The sequence below is a fragment of the Cynocephalus volans genome, chromosome 8, assembly GCF_027409185.1.
Source record: "Cynocephalus volans isolate mCynVol1 chromosome 8, mCynVol1.pri, whole genome shotgun sequence".
Lineage (NCBI taxonomy): Eukaryota > Metazoa > Chordata > Mammalia > Dermoptera > Cynocephalidae > Cynocephalus > Cynocephalus volans.
Genome location: NC_084467.1, coordinates 35569975 through 35591219, shown reverse-complemented (window position 1 = coordinate 35591219; position 21245 = coordinate 35569975). Strand labels below are relative to the sequence as shown.

The following is a 21245-nucleotide window of genomic DNA, read 5'->3' as shown; positions in this document are numbered from 1 at the left end:
GTCCAGATCCTGGGCGACCCTTATTTATTTATTTAAAATATATTGTTGCTTGATAAATCTCCATTTGAGCCTTTCCTACCTTTGGCGTGGGAAGTGGAAGAAGAGCAGCTCATCAGGGAGAGGGTGGAGTTTGGTGTGGTAGAGGCAAGAGATGAAGTGGCTGGCAGATGGGAAGTCCCTCTGGGAGCTGGCTAGGGTGTGTCTCAGGATGAGAAGAAAAGGTCTCTGAGGAGCTGGGAGTGGGGATTCCGAGTACTGAGTGCTGGCAGCCCCACACATAACCTTCTGATTGACTTCTTGACTCAGGGCCAGGCCAAGCATCTCCACTTCCATCTGCTTAGCAAACATTAATTGAGGCCCTACTTTGGGTCCGGCTGTAAGCTGGGAGGCAAGTGAGTCCCAGTCCTTGACTTCACCATCCAGTGGAGGAGACAGATGAATCAAACCATAATTATAATGCCAACTTGCATTTCATTTCTACACTGCAGCCTGGATAATTTTCTTGGTATTTTTCCCGCTATTTCAGTATTTGAACAGCTGAAGAAGCATGAATAATAATTTTGGCACTGTGCTATGGTTACTGGACCAACAACACAGCTGGAAGTGAGAGTCGTCAAGGGTAGGGGAGGAAATCCTAGAGGACTTGATCTTGGATAAGGTGTGCCAGGAAGGGCATCCATGCATAGAGAATAATGTGCAACCATGACATGGTTTGTTTTTCTATCACAGACACATGCTTATGAAAAAAGTGCATGTCAGAGACAGCAAAACTAGAAAATGTGTTTAAAATAGACAGGGAACATTGCCACCCGGAAAATCACTGCAAACATTTTGATGTATTTCCTTGCCAGTACTTCTCTAATTTTAATACTCATACAAATGCCATAAGGACCTCTCTAAATACAAATTCTGATTCAGTAGGTCTGGGGTGGGGCCTAAGATTCAGCATTTCTTAAAAGCTGCCAGGTGACGTAGATACTCGTCTCCAAATACACTTCAGGAAGGTTGTAGACTATACATGTGTATATATGTCTAACTCGGGTTGCTTCTAATTTTTCAGTATAATGAATGATGCTGCAGTGACCCTCTCCCCATAGATTTTTAAATTATTGGTCCAATTGTTTCCTTTATATAAATTCCTAAATACATATTGCTGGATCAAGGGTAAAGCATATTTTAAGGCTTTTGATAGATATTGTGAATTTTCCTTCAAAAAGGTAGAACCAGTTTATATTGCCAGTAGCAATATATCAGTCCCCAATTCCCCACACTAATATTGACACACAACTTTTGCCAACTTGATAGTCAAACAATAGTATCTCATTCTTGTTTCAATTTGCATTTCTTTGATTAATAGCAAGGCTGAATATCCTTCATATTTTTACTGGAATTTGTATATCTTCTTTGGAAATTGCCTATTTGTGTCCATGGCCATTTTTCTATTAGGGTATTTACTTTTGTTCTTACTGATTTGAAGGAAGCTTTATCTATTAGGGATTTAACCCTTTCATTGTTACAAATGTTTAGCATGGCATGCTTAAGAAACCACAAGTATTTAGATAAGCCTGGTGTAAAGGGTTTATGGAGAGATGGGTCACATGTCTAGGATTAGAAAGACCAGTAGGGACAAGAGCATGAGGAGTCTAAAGGGCCAGTCTGTCCTCACTGGGGGACTACTGAGAAGTCACAAGCATCCTTGAATTACAGCTCCCGCTCTAGAGACTGGGATGGCTGCACACATCAATGTTTCTTCCCTTTCAGCAGGGCTGCATGAGCACAACTTATTTTTCGGCGGTTGGTCGCTGCAGGGATCCAAACCCTTGACCTTGGTGCTATAAGACAACTTACTTTTTATCACGAATTTGAAGCTTCATATAGATTCCAACTAGCTTTTCTTTCTTTTATGTTAACACATGTATATTCTTCAGATACAGTATCAATTTTATTGAGGTAAAATAAAAATCTGCAATCAAAATTGAGGGATGAGAATTTTCCAAAAAGAATCCAGTGTCAATGTCCATTTGGAACAAAAACAGGGGAATAACACTAATTAATTTTGGAAAAATTAAAAAAATAATAGGGGACTAGCTACATCAGGTAATAAAACAAAGCTCCAAAAGTTAAATGGGTAGTTTTGGCTTAGACTAGAGAGACAGATGAATGAAACAGACTAAATGGCCCAGAAGTAGACTCTGTATATAAAACAACTCATATGTGACTAAAAAGGTGGCACTACAAATCAGTGCAGGGAAAAGGGTGATTCAACAAGTAATTATCTGGGAAAAAAATCAAAACAAAACAATGTAAGGCTGGCCAGTTAGCTCAGTTGGTTAGAGCTTGGTGCTGATAACACCAAGGTCCACAGTTCAATCCTTGTACTGGCCAGATGCAAAGTTAAATAAATAAGTAAATAAAATAAGAAAAAATAATAAAACAAAACAGTGTAGACATTCACATAACCATACACCAAAAATATTTTTGAAAATAAGAATCCTGAAAGCAGATGGAATCAGACTGATGGACATAAGATATCAGAGGCAAGGGTTGTTCTTTCCAGTAGAGGCCTGAACAGGTTTTAAGCTCAGGATCTACAACTGAAAAATCAAAGTGGGACACGGGGCAAATATCAGGGTAATTTGTTGCCATACAACCCTCCTTTTTCAGCAACTGGTTAATACAGAACTAGAAACAGTATCTTTAAAAGTATCTGGGGAATATTCTCTTGTATAAAGAAGCCCAGAGCAAAGTTAAAATTGGGTGTGAGTGCAAAAGATATTTTCAGACATGCAAGCATCAGACAGTTTATAATCCTATGTGAAAAAATCATGTGAGGGGTCTATTCCACCAAAGTGAAAAAGAATCCAAGGAAGACTAACATGCTGTACGAGCAACAGTGCGCGGGTGAGTATGATCCAGAAGTGAAGGAGATAAAGGAAAAATCAGAAGAGAACTTGTTTGAAATTAATGCTTGAAAGATTTTGCATAAACATATAATTAAAATGTTTACTGGTTTTGGATTTTTAGAATGACTTAACTATATTAATAGAACAGAAAGTAATATAAACCTTGACAATGTGAAATAAAAAATGGTAGCTGAAGGAAGGAGAAGGGGGAATCAAGGAAAGTGAGCTAATTTTGTCACTTTCCATTGAGGGCAATTAACAGATACTGCCTAAAGGTGATAAATCAATAAACTGTTTAAATATACTGTTTAAAATAATGAAATGAGCTCCAGAAGAATTAAAAATAATAACATATCTAACAAAATCAGGAGGTAGAGGTGAGAGGTCACATAAGTTGACGAAATCCCACAATTTTATAGCCAAGGAGTCAACAGACACTATCTACCAAAGGCATATGTTTCCCATTGGAAGAATTAAAATCAGAAACTCCAGGGAATGAAAGAAGGGAGGAAAGCTTATCTTTTATTATGTACCCGTCAAGACTGAATTACTTTTATCTATTTTATCATATGCATCCATTTCTTCTATAATGAAAAGCTATACTGATACCCATTTAAAAAATTATGGTAGGGCCGGCCCGTGGCTCACTCGGGAGAGTGCGGTGCTGATAACACCAAGGCCCCGGGTTCGGATCCCATATACGGATGGCCGGTTCGCTCACTGGCTGAGCGTGGTGCTCACAACACCAAGTCAAGGGTTAAGATCCCCTTACCGGTCATTTAAAAAAAAATAAATAAATAAATAAATAAAAATAAAAAAAAATAAAATAAAAAATTATGGTACATCCATAACAGAAGAGTATGTAGCAGTTAAGAAAATGAGCTCCCGACATGGGAAGAAGTCCATGATGTATTTAATGAAAAGGGCAACTTGCAGAGAGATATGAATAATATGATTCTAGTTATATAAAAAATTAAGAGTTGATATGCATGTTTACATATTCATAGGAAATGCCCAGAAGGATATATACTAAACTGTTAATAGTGACTCCCTCCAGGGAGCTGGGAGGCAGGAAGAGAAGGGGACTTTGTTTTACACCTCTATCCTATTCAGAAGGTTTTTGTTGTTGCTTTTAAAAATAAGGATTAATTGTACAATTTTGAAAGTTTTTTTTTCCTTGTTCATAAATAATATTAACTCTTTATAGAAAATTTGGAAAATCACAAAGAAAAATCTTACCCATCCTTACAACCCTTTTGGTGTATTTCCTTCCAAATATTTTTTTCTTAATGAATCCAACTCTATGTCTAGTTTGAGGCAGGCAGCAGGGTGGAAAAAGCCCTGGTGTCAAGGTCAAGCAGACCTGGGAGTGATACCAACTCTGCCGAATGCTAGTTGGGACCTTTGAGGAGGTTACTTAACCCATCTCAATAAATGGTAATTTTATCCTTCTGGTTGCTCAGGCCAAAACTGTGGGGTCAGCCTTGATTCCTCTGTTTTTCTCATCTAGTGTATCAGCAAATCCTATCAGCTCTGCCTTCAACATATAATCACAGTCTGGCTACTTCTCACCACACCTGGATGTCTGCCAAAGTCTTCCCGATGGTGAAGAAGCTGGCCATATTTCCTCTCTGACCTCATGCTCTACTACTCTTGCCCCTTACTTGGGGTGTCATGGCCATATCAGCCTCAACACATTGAGCACCTTCCAACCCAAGGCCTTTGCTCCAGCTGCTCCCTCTGCTTGGATGCTCATCTCAAAGATGTCTAGGCAAAATCCTTCACCAGATTCAAGTCTTTCCTCAAATCTCATCTTTTCAATGAGACTTCCCCTGACCACCCTAATTTATAATCAAACCTTCCCTCAGGGCTGGCCTGTGGCTCACTCGGGAGAGTGTGGTGCTGATAACACCAAGGCCACGGGTTTGGATCCCATATAGGGATGGCCGGTTTGCTCACTGGGTGAGCGTGGTGCTGACAACACCAAGTCAAGGGTTAAGATCCCCTTACCGGTCATCTTTTTTTAAAAAAAAAAACCTTCCCTCAAGTGCCTGATCCTTCTTATTGTACTCCCCCCTCCGCCCCATAGCACTTGCCACTTTCTAACAAACTGAATACATTTATTACTTTTCATATGCATCATCTGTTTCCTGATACATGAGTATAAATGCCACTAGGGCATTAGTCCTTGTTCAGTTCACTGATGTATTTTGAGCACCCAGAATGCTGACTACCCCATAGCAAATGCTCATTAAGTATCTGTTGAATAAGCAAACGAAACCAAATTTTCTCACAGATAAAATGGGCAAAATAGGACTTGCCTCATACATCGCTATGGGGATTACATGACATATACTTCAAATCACTTGCATAGCAGGGTCACCTGACCTCATTTAGGATAGTTAAGGATGGCGTCTGAAGGAAATATTTTCAGTTTAAACCTCAAAAATGAGGAGTTAGCCATGTGGTGGGCGGCAGGAGGATGTTCCAGAAGCATAGCTTGTGGGAAGGTCTAGAGCTGAGACAGAACGGTGAGGCAGGCAGGAAATGTAAAGAATTTTGTCATAGCTGGAGGGCAGGGGCGAGAGGGGAGAAGGAAAGATGAGACTGCAGAGCCTGGAAAACCATGACAGTTATAGCTGACTATGAGGGCTTGACAGGGTCCTCAGGACAGTGACTTGGTTTGCCCTATGAGGAAGAATCACTGGCTGTAGTGTTGAGGATGGGATGGCTGGGAGCTGGAGGACCAGGTAGAAGGCATGGCAGCTGTCTAGGCAAGAGAGGGAGGCCTGGGACAGAAACAGTGGAAACGTGGACAATTGAACAGGTGTGAGAGGAGGCCGATTGGGCAGGGTCTAGTGATCAGATGAATGTGGGGGTAAGGGGGAGAGGTGTTTGAGTGGGAAACTGGGTGGATGGGGTGCCAACTACTGCAATGGGGGGCCTGGAGGAGTGGATTTGGAGGCAGGGATGGAGTGACAGGGAAGGAGGGGGAAGACTACCAGGGGGAAGACTACCACCAGGCAATGGCAAGGACAGGGACTCTGGAGCAGACATCAGTGGATGTGGGTCCCAGCTCTGGAGCTTACCTGCACTGTGATCTCTGATGAGTGAATCCAGGTAAGCCTCAGTTTCCTCATTTGTGAAGTGGAGAGAAGAGGATCTGTTCTGTTGGCTAGTCCTAAGGATTAGTGATTGCGTCCATACTTAGCGCAGAGCCTGCCTGGGGCAGTTGTGAATGCTGGTGACCCTCAAGTGAAAATCTGGTTTGTATCCTCACTTGACAATGTTTAATGGATCATTCTTTTAGTAAATAATTGTTCAAATTTCATACCATCAAGAATCATGCAATGATGGTGCCCTGTATCCATTTTCTGAACAAATAGAAACATGCCAGGCACTGAGCTAGGTGCTGGGGATTCCTAGAAGAAACCAAGATCCAGGCTTTGGCCACTCACAGTGGGGCCCTGAGAAAACAGCTGCCAACACTGGAATGTGGCAAAGGCCACCAATGATGGAGGTGTCCAGGATGTTAAAAACAGGCACTTCACATGTCTGGGGCACCTGCATCCTTCTACAATCAACTCAGTCCCATTGGCTGCGTGATCTGACTCTGTCCAGTCCACCTTTCTAGCCCAGCATCTCACTGCTCTAGTTAGACTGCATCTCTTGGAGTTCCTCATATATACAGGTCTGTTTCATACTTCCAAGCCTTTGTGCAAGTTGTTCTCTCCATTGGAAATGCTTTTCCCACCTTTTGAAATTAACCACTACTCACCCTATGAAACACTCAGAATCCAGCTTATGTCTCCTCCTCCAGGAAGCCTTCTCTGACTCCAACACAGGGTCAGGTACACCCACAGCACTCTGTTGGGCTGTCATGACACTCTCCAGTGTGGTGACTGCTTACTTGTCTCTTCCCGACTTACCCTGGGTCTCCTTCATCTCTGTATCCCTAGAAGTTCCATGATTTGACAACCTGGTAGGACTCGTCTGATCACCATGGAGAGCCTCAACAAATGGATGTTGCTGTGTCCAGGGGCCAGATGGCCACACTGTTTTTGGTGTCGTTTTCCACATTGCAAGAGTTACTACAGTCCTCACTAACCAGTTCTCATCTGGTCACAGTCCCTGTTGCCACAGGCCATCCCTTTCCTTACAACAGGGGAGGAGGAAAGGAAGGAGGTGAAGGGAGCGGGGAGTGTTGGTACCCCCTGACGTGGCAATCCACAGCACCCTACAGGGGAGGAGAGGCAAAGGGAATATTCCCCAGCCCGGGGTACTCTTCACACACACCCAGGGCTCAGGCCTGGCCCTTGGAGGATGGGTCTTCACACTGTAACTATTCCTTTCTGTGAGCAGCCATGTCAGGAACCCGCCTGTCACAAATACTCACAACAGCCTCACTGTCTCCTCAAAAGCAAGGAATCTCAAGAACCCACCCTAGCTAATGACTTAGTCCGGACTCTTTGGTTCCAGAAAGAGCTGAGACAGAGGCCCAGTTTGTAAGAAATCTGATTATTCAAATTTATTACCATCAAGAATTATGCAATGATGCTGTAGTTTTTCTTAACAAATAGAAAACAGACTGTGTACAACAGTGAACTCTACAGCACTAGCATCCACAAGGTAAAAATGAATGTTTCATCCAACATTACCAACCCTGGATTGTTGATCTTGACTGAGCCTAGCTAGACTTGGGGACGTCTGGATCATGTCCCTCAGCTAAAACAGCTATGCACCCTTCCCCGCCCCCACTTACCTATCTAGATAGTGCTGCCCAGAGGAAGAGGCCCTCTCCCTGCCCCTCAGCAAGCCAAGACAATAAGGACTGATTATAGTACCATTGATAGAAGTCCAGTAGTTTTGCCACATTGGTTTATGAGGGCATCTTGGAGTGGAAAAGGGTGATTCTCAGGGGCTTTGAAAATGGCTGCAAACCAGGGAGGGAAATCATCTGGCCCCTGCTCTGAGGACAGACATGTGCTACCAGACCCACTGGCCTGGACCTGAAAGGGCAGCCACACCCCTACTTGGCCCTGAGGTGTGCGGGGCATGACACACACCCTGACCTATGCCATTCACCTTGGCCACATGGCCCAATTCCACAGCCTATAAACACCATGGCATACCACAATGCTAGAGACAAAAGCAAGGCGCTGGGGCTCAGGGGTCAGCCTGGCAGCTCCAGACACATGGAGTTGCCTCCTCTCCTACAGGTTTTGAGCAGAGATGAGGAGATGACTCTCTTTTCCTTGGGTTTTTTTTTTTTTTTCCTTTAATTTTTGTGGGTTTTTGTTTTTTAACCTTTGCAAACACTATGGTGATGAGGAATGCCTTGTCAGGCTCCCCCAGACACATCTGTGGTTCTGGGCTGTGAATGTTAGACACACACTGGAATAGGCAACTGGGGATGAGTGTTTCCTATCTCCTCCCCACCCACCACTGTCTGTAGGGCCTAAAAAAAGGCTAAGGAAGAACAAAATAAAACAAAAAAAAATTGTGTTTCCCTGCATTTGGCTGAAACAGGATCTTGTCTGAAGGGCTGGAAGAGTGGCCGAATCAGTGCCCACTCTGGGGCCCACGGCCGAGCCTGTGCTCAGGCTGGCGGCAGCTCCAGCTCCACTGAGGAAGGCATGGTCTGTCCTTCAGCAGTAAAAGTCATACAAAAAAAGGATCTGAAGTGAACTCAGAAAAGAAAAGAAGCCCCAGCCCCCAAGGTGGCCCATTCTGCAGTTAAGGATTTGCCATAGGAAAAATCAGAGGGAAGAGGCTAGAATCCCTCAATCTACCCCACTTAATGTATAAAAAAGGAGGCTATGCCCCCATCCCCACCCCATGACAAGAAGCATGAGAAACGCAGCAGCGGAACAGAGAGCTTGAAGCGGGCTCCAGGTGGGCCTGGTGGACAGAGAGGGGCCACAGCGCCTGCCTGCCATCCGCCCACTTGCCCAGGGGTGTTCTGTCTGGGTTCTCTGATGGGTGTGGCAATGTTCCTGAAACGCTGTGATCCCAGTGGGGGCTGTGCTCTGCCAGCAACAGTATCCGTGCAGGAGGGCTGGACGATGGTCGGTATGGCTCAGAGGAGCTGGGTCCCCTCCGGAGCCCCCCGGCGGGGGCGGTGGAGGAGGGGGGGCAGTGGTTACGTTGCATAGTGGTCAAAGCTGCCGAGGTACTCCAGGGCCGCACGGTAGCACAGCTGGTACTGGTCCTGCTGGGACATGGGGCTGGTCAGTGGGGGCAGCACCAGTGGATACCCCCACCACTCTGCTGAGGGAGCTCACACTGCAGCCAATGGGCCACGGAGAGAGCCCCTGCTGGCCAAGAGCAGGTGCTGAATCCAGAGAGCTGCCGCAGGCAGCATCCAGGGAAGCCTGAAAGAGCATCTGAAGTCTCATCTCTTTCCCTTCCCTCTCCCAGGACCCTACATTTACCTGCCTTCCCCCTGCCACCCCAGTCATGTTTATCTGCTCCTACACTGTACACCCCATAAGGGCTGCTTTGTCTAGCCCTGACCCAGAGCCAGACACACTAGAGGAGCTCAGTACAGAGCTGCTGAATGAACAAACACATCTCACTCATTTATTCCTTGAGCACCTTAGACAGAGCAGGCAATGTTACACGTTGGCAGCATAAATGAACACATGTGCCTGTGTGTATCCACCTGCAGTCGGTCGCCTAGGGTTGCGGGGAGGGCCACTGGGGAGACTCTATCCCTGCACACTGGTCTGCATACCTCTGTCTGCACCATGGCAGGACGCTGTGTGCGCAAGGTCTTCACAGTCTGGAACATGTCCACCACGCCCTCGTAACGCATACGCTCCAAGACAATGCTCAGAGTGATGAACACCCCAGTGCGGCCCACTCCGGCACTGCTCAGAGACAAAGTTGGGTCAGGAGTCCTGCTCACCTCAGGCAGCGGGTCTGCAGCCCTTCAGGGCCCCACCTGCCCCCACCCTCCATGGGGACAGCCTCACCTGCAGTGTACTGTGATGGGCCCATCCTGCCCAAACTGCTCCTTGGTCTTGTGCACCTGCCCGATGAAGTCAATGAAGCCCTCCCCCGTCTTGGGCACGCCCTGCTCTGGCCAGTCTGTGAACTGGAATTGCCGGATTGTCCTTGACTGCCCATCCTAGGAAAGGTGGGTGAGGGACAAGGTTAGGTTTTATGCCTTAGGCTTCAGACCCTCTGGACTAGGCTGGGGTAGTACAATAACACAGGCGTGCACCTGTGAAGCTGTTACACCTGAGGCCACCCCAGGACTTGTGCTCATACCCCACCTCAGTCCCTGCAGCTTGAGCTCAGGTACTGTGCAGGCAGTGACCGCCCCCCATGTGCTCAGGCAGTATTACAGACATGCTTGAGTGCCAACAGGCACACACTCCTGCCAGTACTCACCCGGGCATCTGTGACCTTGAACTCACGCAGGATATACTGAGGCATATTGTATTCAGCCATCGGATCAACAACAAAGTACTGGTAGCGAGCAGAGCGCTCTGCTGGCCAGTATTGGTGGCATTTCTCCTGTGGACAGAGGGCCCAGCCCCCATGGTCACGTGTGGAGAAATTAGGGAGGGGAATGCCAGGCTTCAGAGGATTCTGGGACAGGATGCCTCACATGGTGATAATGGGGGTCTGAGGTTATGCTGACGGGAGGATAGGGTGTGTGAAAGGAGTATCACAAGGGGCATCTCTCCCAAGGGTGGCTGGTGTTCTCCCAGGTACATGGAGGGCCCTAGGGGGAAGGGGTGGGCTCACCCTGCCCATCTCCCGAAGCTTGGTCAGCATGACGATGATGGTAGAATTGTGCTCCCATAGCATGCGCCAGAAGTCCTCGGTGCTCTCTGCCAGAGGCCCCTGTGTAGCTATGTAGGCCTTCTGCTGTCTGGGGTGGACATAAGACTGGACATGCTGGAGGTGCTGCTGCCCCCAGAGTGTCCTCTGAGACTGCCTAGGCCCTTGGGGCCCTGCTCAGATCCTCCTCTAGGAAGGCCTCACTGCTCTACCCAGCCCCCTTCTGGGTTGGCCCTACTCTGCTGCCCCCAGCCAGACAGGTGCAGTCCTAGGCACCAGTAGGGTATGCTGGGGCAGTGACATGCATACTGACCTGTAGCCATCCAGGAAGCTGGCATTGATGTAGTCAGAGCCCTCCACGCCACGGATGGGCTGCAGACACACACGGGTCAATTCATATGGCATGATATTCACCAGGCGGTTCTTGAACTTGTTGCAGGGTAGGTTGGCGCTGATGAAGCGGGACGTGTGGGCCTTGGAGCTGGCCAGCAACTATTTTGAGGGAGGGGTGGGTCAGGCCTGAATTACTGTGGGGGTCATCCCTATGACCCAGTCCAGGCCCTGGAGCCAAGCAGGCCCAGCTGAGCCCTACCTTGAACTCTAGCTCCATGGCGGTCACACTCTCCCCAGGAGGCACTTGGCCCAGCTTCTGGATGTGGGCGTAGAGGTTGCGGGCAGGAACCTCTGTGTGTCCACACGTGGCGGCCTCCAGCAGCGCCTCATGGATGAACACATATTGGTCCTCTGTCTGCACCATGTAGTTCCTCTGTGATCGCATGCACGTCACATGGCCATAGATGTCAACTGTCTTCTCGTGCTTCATACGCTCCAGCATGGCATCGATAACGATGAAGCAGCCCGTGCGGCCCACGCCAGCGCTGCAGGACATGGGCTCAGCTTGGGGCAGAGGCCCTTCTCCTCTCCCCCACCCCCTTTGGTGGCACTATACCCTCTCACCTGCAGTGCACCACCATGGGCCCTGCATCAAGAGGGTTGCAGGCCTTGACCCGTCGTAGGAAGGCCAGGATGGGGGTCGGGTATTCGGGAACCCCGTGGTCTGGCCAGGCCATGAATTGGAACTGACGCAGCTCGCGCTTCTCACTGGAGCCACTCTGGGGAGTGACGTGGGGGTAGACAGGGTGACTGGGAGGCTGCCTGCCACAGACTCGGGGCAGGATGACCTGCCGCTGTGGCCAGACCCACCACTCCCTGAGGGGACTCAGAAGCCACACAAGGCAGCCTGAAGGAGCCCGCAGGCTCCCATTAACACGGGCTGCCATACCACAGTCACACACCTCTGAGCTCCTGACCAACACCCAGACTCCCGGTCCCCCCCCTCGCCCAGCATACCATACTCAGGCCACTGTCTGTAAAGGGGACAAGTGGTAGGGCAGGGCCATACCTTGTGGAGTGCGAAGGTGCGCACGGTGTATGTGGCCAGCTCCACTGTGTCCAGCAGTGTCACCTGAATGAGGCCATAGGTCTCAGTGCCACGGGCTGGCCAGTACTGATCACATTTCACCTGCAGAGGAACAAGCAGGGCAGGGTGCAGAGCTGGGTGACGATGTCAGAGGGTACCCAAAGGCTCAGATAGGTAGAAGGTCCCACCTGTCTGGCTGCAAGGCCCCCCAGCCCCAAGCTCTCAGATCCACTGTCACCCCTACCCTCACCAAGCCTCATCCTACTACGTCACCACCCCTGGCCTACTGGTGGAATGAGGGCCGTAATTGAAAATTACTTATTCAAGACCAGATCGCACCAGGCACATTTTCTGCCAAATTTACCCATAACGTTTATGTGCCATTTTCAAGCTCTGTAAATTTTACGTTCCAGTCAATGCTTTGCAGTGTAAAAGCAGATAACAGCAGCTCTTTCTACTAATTAACTTAGGAGATGTGTTAATGCCCCAGGAGCACTCCAGCATCTGGGGAACATGTGAATACCCCAGGAACATGCCAGCAAGAGGAGAACATATTAACATCACCAGAAAATGACAGCATTTGGTGAAATATACGAACATCCTAGGAAACCAGTAGCATCTGGAAAACATGCTATATCCCAGGAACAACCCAGAATCTAGAGAGCATGATAATGCCCCAGGAAGACAACAGCATTTGGGGAATCCCTTGAGAAACTTCTTCCCATAGGGACAGAAAGAGGACAGAAAACTTCCCAATGTCATCTGGTGGTTGAGTATTTCCCACCTGCCTCTTGACAAGTCCCTGCACAGTCTCACCCGGGACTTCTCCTCCAGCCGTGTCATCATGACCACAGTGGCCGTGCGCTGTTCCCACACCATCCGCCAGAAATCACCCATGGTCTCAGGCAGCGGGCCCTGTGTGGCAATGTAGGCATTCTGCTTGCGGTAGCCATCGATGTAGTTGGCATTGATGTAGTCACTCCCGGGGACACCTATGGACAGGAAGGGATGTGGGAGAGCATCACCCCAGGGACCCCAGCCCACCCACCATGCCTCAATGCACCTGAGACTTGAGGACATCTTCTGTAGGGTGAAATGTCACCCCAGCCAGCAAGGGGACACAGAGCAAGGGGATGGCTCACCATCGATGGAGGTGAGGATGACTCGAGAGTGGTCGTAGGCAATGACATTTGCATAGCGGTTCTTGGGCTTGTTCACCTCCAGGTTGGAATTCTCCCATGTGAACTGCTGTCCAGGGTCAATGGACTGCAGGGAATGGAGGAAGGAATGGGGTAAGAGCCAAGGAATACCTACTTCCTGAGGGGACCCAGCCTTCCAGCTGGAGGTGATAGCCTGCCTTTGTACCATAGGCCACAGCCAGCTCCTCTACCTCACGGTGCTGGTGAAGGTTAGCACCACCTCTTCCAGCCATGGAGATCAGAGGCTGCCATATCACCTATCAGGACACTGGTGGACTAAGGACTCCTCTGACCGTGGTAGCAAATCCCCTTGCCTAAGAAAAATGGTCTGGGGTGGGGTGGGGGCAGGGAAAAGGTCCCTCAAGCCCTGCACCCAACTGATGAAATAAGTACAGACAGAGAGGCAGTGGTGGCCCCCTGTGTGGCACTGGAAACTGCCAAGCGCTTTGGACACCTGTGGCAACTTCTTGCCTGGCTCTCCTACCTCTCTGGCTGTTCCTTCTGTCTCTTCTCCTTCCCCTGCACTTCCCGTAGGTAGAACACAGTGCTTCCCAGGGTTCCTGCAAGGCCCTCCTCTCACTCTACAACCTTTCCCAGTGACCACATTTGCTTGTGAGACTCTTACATCTGTATGCTGCAGCCCAGAGCTCCCCTGAAAGTCCAACAGGCTCCCAGACATCTCCACCTGGAGCTCTCGCAGGTCCTTCAATCTCAATTCTTCCAAAGCCAAGTTCATTGGCGTCCCCTGCACACCTGGCTCTGCTGTTGGGTCTCTGCCTCAATGAAGGGCGCCATCACCCATACACCCAGAAGCCCAGGCCAGAACCTGCAGGCCAACCTCAAAAACCCTCCGTGCCCCTCTCATTGGTCACCATGTCCCAGTGCACCCCCCGCCCCACCCCTGCTCTCCAACCTACTGCCACTGTCCTCGGCTAGGCCACCCCAACACCTGCCTCTTCCCTCTTGCCCACCCCGGTCCATTCTGTCCTGCAGCCAGATCAATTCTTTTAAACTGCAGATCTGAGTAGCAATTTCCTGCTAAAAAGCCTTCCATGGCTCTTCATCACCTCAGATAGCAATAACGATAATAGCCAAGTCTTAGCAAGAACTCAGGCCTGTGCCTGGCACTGCTGGAAGCACTGTGCGTGTATTCCCTTGTCTATTTCTCATGAGACAGGTCCTATTAGTAGCCTCACTTTACATACGAAGATAATCCAAAGTCTTCAGCACAACACATAATGCACTGCATATTTTGGCCCAGCCTCCATCCTCTTCACAGGATAGTGTCACTGCATCCATGAGAATCCCCTAGCCCACCCAACCCTCAAGCTGTTTCAGTGCAGTCAGTGTACCTTCTCCACATGTGTCAGTCATTTGATTACCAGGGCTCAATGCTGATTATCTGTCTGCACGTGCTTCTCCACTGACTGGTCCCCCCGGGGGCATTTGCCTCCATATCCCCAGGGACCAGCACAAGGTAAATGCTGGCAAATGTGTGATGAATGACTAACTGCATGTTAAAAGGTAACAGAGCTATGGGATCCTGTCTCAGGGAGAGCCCACAGCAGCCTTGGGTGGCCAGAGAAGGCTCTTGGAAGAAGAGGAAATGTTCTTGTTCTTGCAAGGAAAACTCGGGGAAGAGAGAAGTTGGTGGAAGATGGATGGGGGCCTACTGTGGACAGAGGTACTGTGAACCCATACAGTGAGGCAGAGCCTCACTGGAAGGATGGGCCAGTGTGGGATGCGATACGGATGAGTACAGGCAGAAGAACACAGAAGGCCTTCCCGGTGAGACAGAGAACCAAAGGCAGGAGCCCAGCTTACGAACTTTATCACTCCACAGCACAGCCTACTGCAAAGCAGTGTCCCCGTGGGTGCTCTAAGGTAGAGGGAGCACAGTTGCTTTGCAGCAGACATGTTTACCCAATTGCCTGCCAAGCTCAATTTCCTCTTCAGAAACCTGGTCCACATCCCTTGTAATCTATTTGGCCCATACCCCTTGGAAAGGCAATCATGGTACCCTGAGATGCAGCCCTCAAACACAGCCGAGGGTAGACATCTGCTTGAAAGGGGAGCAAACTCAGGCTGGGCAGAGCCAATCACCTATCCATCACTCATGTACTGATGCCAGGTGCTGGGGAAACAGTGGTGGAGAAGGAAGAAAGACATCTCCACCTGAGCTTCTAGAGAAGGCAGATCTCTCCTTTATCACCTTCTCTACCAAAGCTGGGCATCCTGGGGACCCTCAGCTTGTGGAGCTGCCACCAGCTGGGAACGGATGCCTTCAGATCCTGTAGTGTGAGCCCCAGCAGGTAGTAGTCAAGGTCACAGCGAGGTGAGCATGTGGAGGGACCCAAGCAGGTGGATGTGTGCATCCTGAGCAGCAAGCCTCAAGCCCCAAGTGCCCATCTTTTATGAGCTGTGCCATTCTAAGTCCACACATGAGCACATGCATGTGCAGAGCACAGGGTGTCAGGCAGGCTCTGCTACTCATCAGAGGTTTGATCTTGGGCAAACCTAGACCCCCTTGCTGAGCCCCACTTCCTCACCTGTGAGACAGGAGAACAACAGTCTCATTCATAAGGCTGTGGAGGACTGAACGAGATGATGCAGCAAGCTCTTGAAGATGCCAGCTGTTAGGGCTGTTATTCTTGGTCTGTGTCTGTGACCTTGTGTCTGCCTCTGTTAGCATGTGGGCAAGGGTCCGAGAGTCTTAACCCTGGGGGCATGCACAGCCTTTGAAGCATCTCCCAAGCAGCCCAGCTACCCAGCTGCACCTTGCACTGCTAGCCCTTCTCTCTGTGCTGCAGGAAAGCCTGGAGTCTCCTAGACATAGGTGGGACCTGGGACAAGACAGGAGCTGGTATGCGGCTAGGCCCAGGATAGGCACACAGCAAGTGGGGGGACGTCTCACCTCATACTCCTGGGAGAACTTGAGGCCATCATTGGCTTTGAGGCGCTCAATGTTGTCCGCCAGGTCAGTGATGGGGATGGGCGGGTGGTCTCGCATACCTGGGAGAGGTGGGGCACACACAGGCAGAGTTAGCATGAGGCCTGAACGGGGTAGCAGAAACAGCCCCAATGCAAGTATGTGCATATGTGAACATGTGTGACCATGGAGCACTCGGCACTGGTGGCATGGAGGCAGCAGCACATGCGGCGACTGGAATGGTGGAGCTCACAGTGGCTGGAGCGTGGGAGAGGCCAGAGAGGGAAGTGTTGAGCCAGGAGTGATGGAGCGTGTCCGGTGGCGCAGCGCCGAGTGGGGGCACCAGGGCCACGCCTGGCGGGCCTGTTCTGGTGGGATGAGAGGCCTCCTCCCTCCCAGATGGGGGCTGCAAGCCCAAGTCGATGGCCCCCGACAGGATGGAAGGAAGCTGGTCTCCCACCGCACCCGCCTGAGGACAGCCCTTCTGCCTCTCACTGGCACCAGTCACCATGGGAGACTTGGTGACATCATCGTCCCAGGCGCCAGGTGTGTGGATGGAGTGGTCACGAAGTAAAGACGATGGGCGAGTGACACAAAGGAACACGGAGAGCAGCAGGGATGAGGAAGGAGATGTGGAGACAGACAGACAAAGGTATCAGACTGAGACCAGAGGTGGGAGAGGCAGAGACAGAGACAGGACCAGTGGGGAGAAAACAGAACTGGAAGAAGCAGAGGGGGCAGAGAGGAGGACGGAGAGGGGAAAAGGTGTGGAGGCATCAAGAAGGGAGAGAAAAGAGGAAATGGGATGAGAATTCAGGAAGGAGGGAGATGACAGGGTAGGAAGGAGAGGAGTGGACACAGACACAGAAGCCAAAGTTTCCCCCAAACACGGGAACTTTGAAAACTAACTTGAGATATTCGGGCAACTGGGGACACTGGAACCTGCAGAGAAACAAAAAACAAACAAAAAAAACAACGGGGCAAGAGAAGAGAGCCTGTTAACCCTCCCTGGTCACACAGCTGTCAGGCACGGTGCAGGGGTGGTGGGGTGGGGAAAGGGCTGAGAGGGCTCGGGAGGCTGGCAGGAAGAAGGGGTCAGCCGGGCAGTGAGGGCCTGGGTTTGCGGGACAAGACCCTAACTCTTCAGTCTCGTAGTAACACAGGTGGATGCCCCAGCTCCAGAGGTAAGTGCTTCCAAACCCTGCAGGCCTGGGTGACTGAGTACGAAGTCCAAACCAACCCTTGGATCCTCTCGTATCAAAATTTGGCCTTGGCTAATTTTGGATTATTTCCATATTGGAAAAAAAGAAATTGTTTTTCGATCCTACACCCCTCTGCGACTCTTGCTATGCTCCTGCCACCATCCCCTTCTCACACTGGCCTGTGGAAGGCATTTCTCTACGTCTGTATTCCATTTGTCCTCAACCCACTGAACTGCATCTACCCCAGAACTCGGCAGCCCCTCTCTCTCCGAGGTCTCACCTGCCAAGGCCAAGGGTCCTCCCTCTGGGGCTCCCCACTACTCTGCATCACTAAATCCCCCTCCCTCACACAGCTGTCCCCCACCCCAGTCTCAGGGACATGGCACTCCTCCTGTTCTCTCTGGTGGCCCCTTGTTAATCTCGCTGGCTGCTCTTCCTCCATGTTTTCTTAACACTGCATCACCTGCCCCTTTCAGCCCCTCTTCTTCTCGCCCTCTCTCTAGGAGCACCCATCTATTCCCAGGCTTTGACCACAGTATACTCCTCAGCACCTCCCACACTGGTGGTTTAAGCCCCAATGTCAGTGAAGAGCTCCAAACCCACAGACCTGCTGCCACCAGGACACCCCCCACCCATCACCCAGCAAGCAACTGCATAGCCACCCTTGCCTGCCCCCTGCATGGACTCAAGCCTGAGCCCTGCTGCCCGCGCCTCCTTCACATTTCCCAAGTCTGTCCCTTCTCTCCATCCCCACTGCCACCTGTCACCTACTTAGTGGCTTTCTAAATAGTCTACTTGCGGGCTGAGCCTGTGGTGCACTCGGGAGAGTGCGGCGCTGGGAGCACGGCGGCACTCCCGCCACGGGTTCGGATCCTATATAGGAATGACCGGTGCACTCACTGGCTGAGTGCCGGTCACGAAAAAGACAAAAAAAAAAAAAAAAGTCTACTTGCCCCAATTTCTCCCCCTACAACCCATTCTCCACACAGCAGCCAGAGTGATATTTCTAAAGCACAAGTCTGAACACATCGCTCCCCTGCTGAAAACCTTCAGTGCCTCCGTGGAACCCTCAAGACGAAGCTCGAACCCACTAGCCTGGAGTTTGAGGTTGTCTGTGACTGGACCTGTGCCTATCCTTCCAATCATCTCTTGGCTCAATATCCCCCACCCCCCAGCTCCAGTGCTGCAGTAACTCTCAAGTGCCCATATCTGATGCATGTGCAATGCCCCAGAGCCTCTGCATATGCTTCCACGGAAGGGAGCTAGCTAGCCATCCCCCATCCCCTTTTCCTGACCAATGCCTCACAGGCCTGCCATCCTGGTGCTTGGCTTCCTCAGATCTAATCATGCTGGGTTGCAATAATCTGCTAGGTATGCCTGGCACAATCTCTCCCCAGACATGTGACCTTGGGACTCAGTCACCATGTTGTAAGGAAGCCCAGGCCACATGAAGAGGCCTCACATGGGCATCCCAGCTGATAGCCCCAGCTAGGCTCACAGCCGACTCATCAGCTAACAGACAAGTGAGTGAACGAGCCCTTAGAATCCAGGTGTTGGCAAACTTTTCCTATAAAAAGCCAGAGTAAATATTTTAGGCTTTATGGACATTTGTAGTAGGTACCACATCTATTTAATACTGCCTTTGTACTGAGAAAGTAATCGTAGACAGTATATAAGTGAATGGGCGTGGCTGTGTGCCAGTAGAACTTTATTTACAAAAACAGGTGGTGGTTGTATCTGGCCACTGGCCACAGTTTGCCAACCCCTGCTTTAAATGATTCTAGCTCCAAGCCTTCGAGTCTTCCGGCTGAGGGCCCAGACATTCTGGAATAGAGACAAGCTGTTCCTGCTGTGCCCCTGTCTGCAGTCCTGACTCACAAAAACTGTGAGAAATGATATGTAATTACTGTTGTTTTCCACCACTAAGTTTTGGGGTAATTTGATATGCATTAATAACTCACACACGCATCCACAAACCCCATGTGCACGCGTTTGCTCACTCATTCGTTCAGCTGTGTTCATTTCACAGGTATTCAACATGAACCCACTGAGTGCTGAACACAAGAGGTGGGGGATGAATAAGACACAGCTCCTGGCATCACAGAACTGAGACTTTCACTGAGGCAATTCCAGCCCCCTGTGAGGGGTGTCACGATGGAAGAAGCAAAGAGCTCTGGGAGCCACAGTGAGACCCCTAACCCTGTGTGGAGGCCTCTCCCAGCAGGAAAGGTCTGAGCTGTCTGCTGGATGCAGGGGAAGAGTGGCACTGCAGGTAGAAGCAGCAGCCAGACAGCCATGCGAGAGTGGCTGGGAGGAAGGGAAGGCACCAAGCTCTGAGCTGGGCTCCCTGTCCTTGCTTAGTAGACCTGGGGCTGACCTCCAAGAAGGGCCCAATACGGGCACCCCGTCTCCCCGCACATGTCCGGTGGGGCCTCCCCCACTGCTAACATGCTGCTCTTTCGTGTGGAGGGGCCCAAGTGTGGATGCAGACACTGGCCAGCCCGTGGCAGGGATGTGGGCTTGGGGGGTCTTTAGGCTGTAGTCAGAGGCTCTGACTGAAGAAAAGGAAGGAGCTAAACAGCTTTGCCACTCTGGCTGAGGCACCTATCCAGCTGTTGGATACAGGGGCTCCTCAGTCATTGTGGTCCTCAGCAGATGGGTATAGGAACAAGGGCAAAAAGGAAGGAAAGGAGCAAGAACTGGACATGTGGCCTGGGGCATTTGGTGGAACAGAGCCCGTGGGCCTACGTGGTCTAGGCTGGGGGACAAGTGGGCTGTAAGGGCCGCCCTACCTGGGGTCTGGTAGTTGAGTCTCCGCATCTCCACAGGGTCAGAGGAGTGGGCCAGCAAGGAATCCTTCAGCCCAATTGACTGCTCATCCTTCGATGACGGGGAGTGGGTTCTCTTCCTAAAGAGGCAGAAGGGAGGTGGTGGGGCCTGAGGCCCAGGCAGTGATGCACAGCATGGCTGGCTGTCCCCCCACCACCCACTTCACCCCGGAGTCTCTGAGCAAGGAGGAACCAGGGGCAGAGCAGCCTCAAGAACACAGAACAGGGATGGGGGGAGACAGTAGGAGCATGGAGTGGGGGGCGGAGCAGCGAGGGAGGAAGGGTTCACAGAGGCTGGCGACTCCTTTGGATAGAAGGCAGATCACTGATGTGCAGTGGCTGCTATCCCCCAAGGCCACTACAGCTTAGGCAGCAAGAATCACCAGGAATAAACATGCAAATGACACATAAAATATGCAAACATCAGAGGGGACTGGGCTCCAACTGTCTGGCTCTCGGATACCAGGATAGGTGACCAGAGCAGCAGGGGAGAGACGCGGAAGGCATCACCCTTGCTGGCCTCTGCTTTCTTGTCTACAAGGACAGGGTCAGAGACAGACTGTAGGGTCCAGCTGCTAACAAATATCGAGGGGCCAGCTGTGTATCTGGGGAGAAGGCACTTGTGTGAGCATGCTCGTGTGCATATCAGGACACACTTCCCTGCTGCTCTGCAGAGTGAGTGCTCTTTGCACATATGCAAGACGGTTTCTTGCAGCACTTTAACTTCTCTGAGAACTGGGTGCTTAGGGAAGGTTCTGGTGAGCTTTGTGCACTCAGGGGAGGTAACAAAGTCTGCATTATGCATGTGCCCTAGAGCAGGAGCATCCTCTGGGCACAGAATTGAACTGGCAAGACAGCAACAGAGCCTGCCCCCTCACGCCAATGAGGATTCAGTCCCGAACCGGGGAGCCAGCTGAGCTGAATGGACAGTTTGCTGCTTAAAGCCATAGGACAGGAGGCTTCTGGTCAA

General features: G+C 50.5%; 1 protein-coding gene across 6 annotated transcripts in view; it reads right to left on the bottom strand.

Annotated features, from left to right (window-relative positions):
- Positions 1-7504: 7504 nt before the first annotated feature.
- Positions 7505-21245, bottom strand: part of PTPRF (protein tyrosine phosphatase receptor type F) — a 72261-nt gene continuing 58520 nt past the window's right edge. For 3 of the 6 annotated variants that reach the window (XM_063105662.1, XM_063105661.1, XM_063105660.1), the window contains 14 exons: positions 20240-20355; positions 17155-17187; positions 16231-16328; positions 13260-13383; positions 12934-13109; positions 12100-12219; positions 11655-11809; positions 11290-11575; positions 11011-11189; positions 10662-10788; positions 10302-10427; positions 9881-10035; positions 9640-9775; positions 7505-9114 (listed from right to left, as the gene is read on the bottom strand). In XM_063105662.1, the coding sequence (XP_062961732.1) occupies positions 9046-9114; positions 9640-9775; positions 9881-10035; positions 10302-10427; positions 10662-10788; positions 11011-11189; positions 11290-11575; positions 11655-11809; positions 12100-12219; positions 12934-13109; positions 13260-13383; positions 16231-16328; positions 17155-17187; positions 20240-20355 (1900 nt within the window). In that variant the 3' untranslated portion in view covers positions 7505-9045. The remainder of the gene's footprint in view (positions 9115-9639; positions 9776-9880; positions 10036-10301; positions 10428-10661; positions 10789-11010; positions 11190-11289; positions 11576-11654; positions 11810-12099; positions 12220-12933; positions 13110-13259; positions 13384-16230; positions 16329-17154; positions 17188-20239; positions 20356-21245) is intronic. The other 3 variants (XM_063105658.1, XM_063105657.1, XM_063105659.1) reach the window with 1 other exon arrangement.